Source organism: Kryptolebias marmoratus, linkage group LG16 (assembly GCF_001649575.2).
Source record: "Kryptolebias marmoratus isolate JLee-2015 linkage group LG16, ASM164957v2, whole genome shotgun sequence".
Lineage (NCBI taxonomy): Eukaryota > Metazoa > Chordata > Actinopteri > Cyprinodontiformes > Rivulidae > Kryptolebias > Kryptolebias marmoratus.
Window position 1 is genome coordinate 11,062,599 of NC_051445.1, and position 3,034 is coordinate 11,065,632.

A 3,034-nucleotide genomic window follows, 5' to 3' on the forward strand; every position below is an offset into this window, starting at 1 on the left:
ATATATATATATATATATATATATATATATATATATATATATATATATATATATATATATATATATATATATATATATATATATATATATATATATATATACACACACAGTATTTCAACCACTGCCTCTCCTTAATTTGAGTTAAGCACCATGGAGTTTCTGCAATTTTAGAGGCAGGTATGACAATCATATCACACCAGGACCAACCTATATTTGACAGTTTGGTTCATTTCTGTCTCCAGCCGTCACTCATATTCTCATGGTATCCATTTTACAGACTCCTACAATTTACCTTCAGCTACTAATTGCCCACTTGTTGCTAAATGCAATGTATTCTTTAACCCGTTTGGGGAGATAATTAATGACACTCACTTCAACTGTCAGTGGTGTAGAAGGCATTGGTAAGATGGAAAATGTGTCCCAAAGTGGAGCTATAGTGATAATTTAAACATGATTAAAAGTAACGGGTGGCTTCAGGGCCTGGTCGGTGTACCTGCCACTGGTGGTGAGGACTATGATGGCCCCGGCGCAGCATTTGAAGGAGGACTCCACCGCTCCGATGGCAGTGACTTCAGTGGGGTCAGAGGACAGAGGAGTGAGGCGGCGCAACTCCTCGAACAGCTGCTGGTGGAAAATGGCCGCCTCTGCTTCCCTGCAGATCTGACAGAGGGTGGAGACGAGAAACGGGAATGGGGGGGTGGGGGGGTGGGGTTATCAGGGGCCGACAAAGCCGATGTGGTAAAGCAACACAGAAACACACACCGAGTGCATCATTGCGACTGACTCCAAAGGGAACCGACCCTTTGCGGTCTCCCCAGATAACATGACACAGTCAGCTCCGTCCAGCACGGCGTTGGCCACGTCACTGCTCTCTGCCCTGGTTGGCCGTGGGTGGGACACCATGCTCTCCAGCATCTAAACAAAAATCACAGCAGCACAAAGAACTCCATTACAAGGGCCAGATTTCAGATCTTCACGTAAAGCACGACGGATTTCGCAGGCCAGTACGAATCCAGATGGAAAAAGGAGACGGCCTGAAGCGTCGCCCGAGTCGCTGCATATTTGTAGCGGTTAAGAAGCTGTAGATGAAGCTGATTAGAGTCTGTGAGTGGGTGTTGTTTGTGAGCACAGGTCTCGAGTGGAAAACCTGCTATAACGCTGTCACTGTGAGTCGAGAAGGGGCAGCATAAACAAGAAGCAGCACTGTGACTCAACATGGCTGCAGGAGCGTGCGAGCGCGCGCGTGGGTTTGTGTCTCTGGCTGGGTTTGTGTGCAGAGGAGGAATTGTTTTCCTGCATGGCGAGGTTAATCCGCACCTTTTAGGTCTTATCGCGAGCTCACACAGACCCACGTTTGACACTCGAGCGCCCGGAATTGCAGCGAGCAGTCAAACGTTCGCACGTTTTGCCAGAGCCTTGAAGCGTCTGCGCTCTGACCTGTGTGGCACAGATGACGGGCTTTCCAGCTGAGTTGCAGCGCCCAATCATCATCTTCTGGGCGATGAAGACTTTCTCAGCGGGGATCTCGATGCCCAGGTCGCCCCTGGCAACCATCACGCCGTCACTCTCAGCGAGGATCTCCTCAAAACTGGCGCACAGATTGGAGGAAAGAGGAGGTGAAGGAATCAGTGTTCAGAGATTTTTTTTTAATTTGTCATGAAAAAAAAAGATGAAATGCAAGAATACCGAGGACAGAGAACAACATTAAATATAATATAATTTGTTTCTGAGTATTACCCAAATATAAATATTGAAATACAAAAAAAACTGGAATTTGCAAACTACATCTGACTGTCATGGGATTTATTTGAAGGAATGCATATTGCCCGCCGCCTTTCGTGCCAGATTTTTAAACTGAGATCATCCTATAGTGACAAATGTTTGAAAAATAACTTTGTGCACAATTCCATGCTATATCCCAAAATGTCACAGACTCTCAGCTGCTACCACCACCAAACTGTAGCTCAAGAGCTGTAAAATTATCTAAGTTGCAGCCATTTTGTGCTGACTAATATTGATTAGCTGTCACGGCCATCTTGAATTGGATTGACTCCAGATAGTGATCGGTTGTAGATGAACATCTAACGATTACTTCCTGAAAGTTTGAACGAAATCTGTCCGGTCGTTCATGAGATATTTTGCTAACAGACAAATCAGGTTGATGCCAACAGTTAATGTTAAACTTTTAGGCAAAAATTTGCGCACCGAGAAGCACTTGGAGTTTTGTGTTGTGAATAACTCTCAGCTACAACCACACCAAACCAAAGCAGAATATTTGTAAAACTAACCGAGTCATAACCGTTTTTATGTTTCCTAAGCTCTGTGGACTGTGGCGGCCATCTTGAATCGGGTTGACTCCAAAAGTTAATCAGCTGTAGATGTACCTCTAATGATAATTTCCTGAAAGTTTCATTAAAATCCATCCAGTGGGGCATGAGATATTTTGCTAACAGACAGAGTTGACTCCAATTATTTAACGGCAAAATTTTAAACAAAGCTTTAATGTAATCTGTTAGCTCTCAAAACATGTGTTGGGATTCAGTCTCAGCTACTACCACACCAAAACTTTTTAGGATCAGTCGGTTGTGGCAACCATCTTCAATCATGCTAACTCCAAATGTTAATCAGTTGTAGAGGTACATCCAAAGATTACTTTCTGCAAGTTTCATTAAAATCCATCAAATAGGTAATGAGATATTTTGCTAACAGACATGTTGGCGGCAGGTGATAATCACCATTCAGGAGCAGAAACATACAACAGCATCAAAAAGGTTTTGTCTCAGTGAATATTTTTACACTGGATCACTGTTGTGTGAAATTCAATCTTTGAGATCTAAAATTAAAAAAAAATCCACCAAATTAAGGCAGAGTTAAACGCTGCGAGCAGAAATAATGAAAGGAGAGCAGCGACAAACTGTGTCAGATATTTTAAGTGGCAGCATTAATTCACACAGACAGAGAGAGATCACTTATCAGATCCAAAGCTGACAAATGCCTCTTCCCTCACAGATGGGGGTCCTCGGGATGGGGCGGG

At 43.5% G+C, this 3,034-nt stretch overlaps 1 protein-coding gene across 4 annotated transcripts in view; it reads right to left on the minus strand.

The window, feature by feature from the left end:
• The window catches only part of pklr (pyruvate kinase L/R), a 16,399-nt gene that overhangs the window by 3,460 nt on the left and 9,905 nt on the right, over positions 1-3,034 (minus strand). For all 4 annotated transcript variants that reach the window (XM_017415618.3, XM_017415615.3, XM_017415617.3 and 1 more), the window contains exons 7-9: positions 1,438-1,588; positions 763-915; positions 494-660 (exon numbers count right to left, since the gene is read on the minus strand). In XM_017415618.3, the coding sequence (XP_017271107.1) occupies positions 494-660; positions 763-915; positions 1,438-1,588 (471 nt within the window). The remainder of the gene's footprint in view (positions 1-493; positions 661-762; positions 916-1,437; positions 1,589-3,034) is intronic.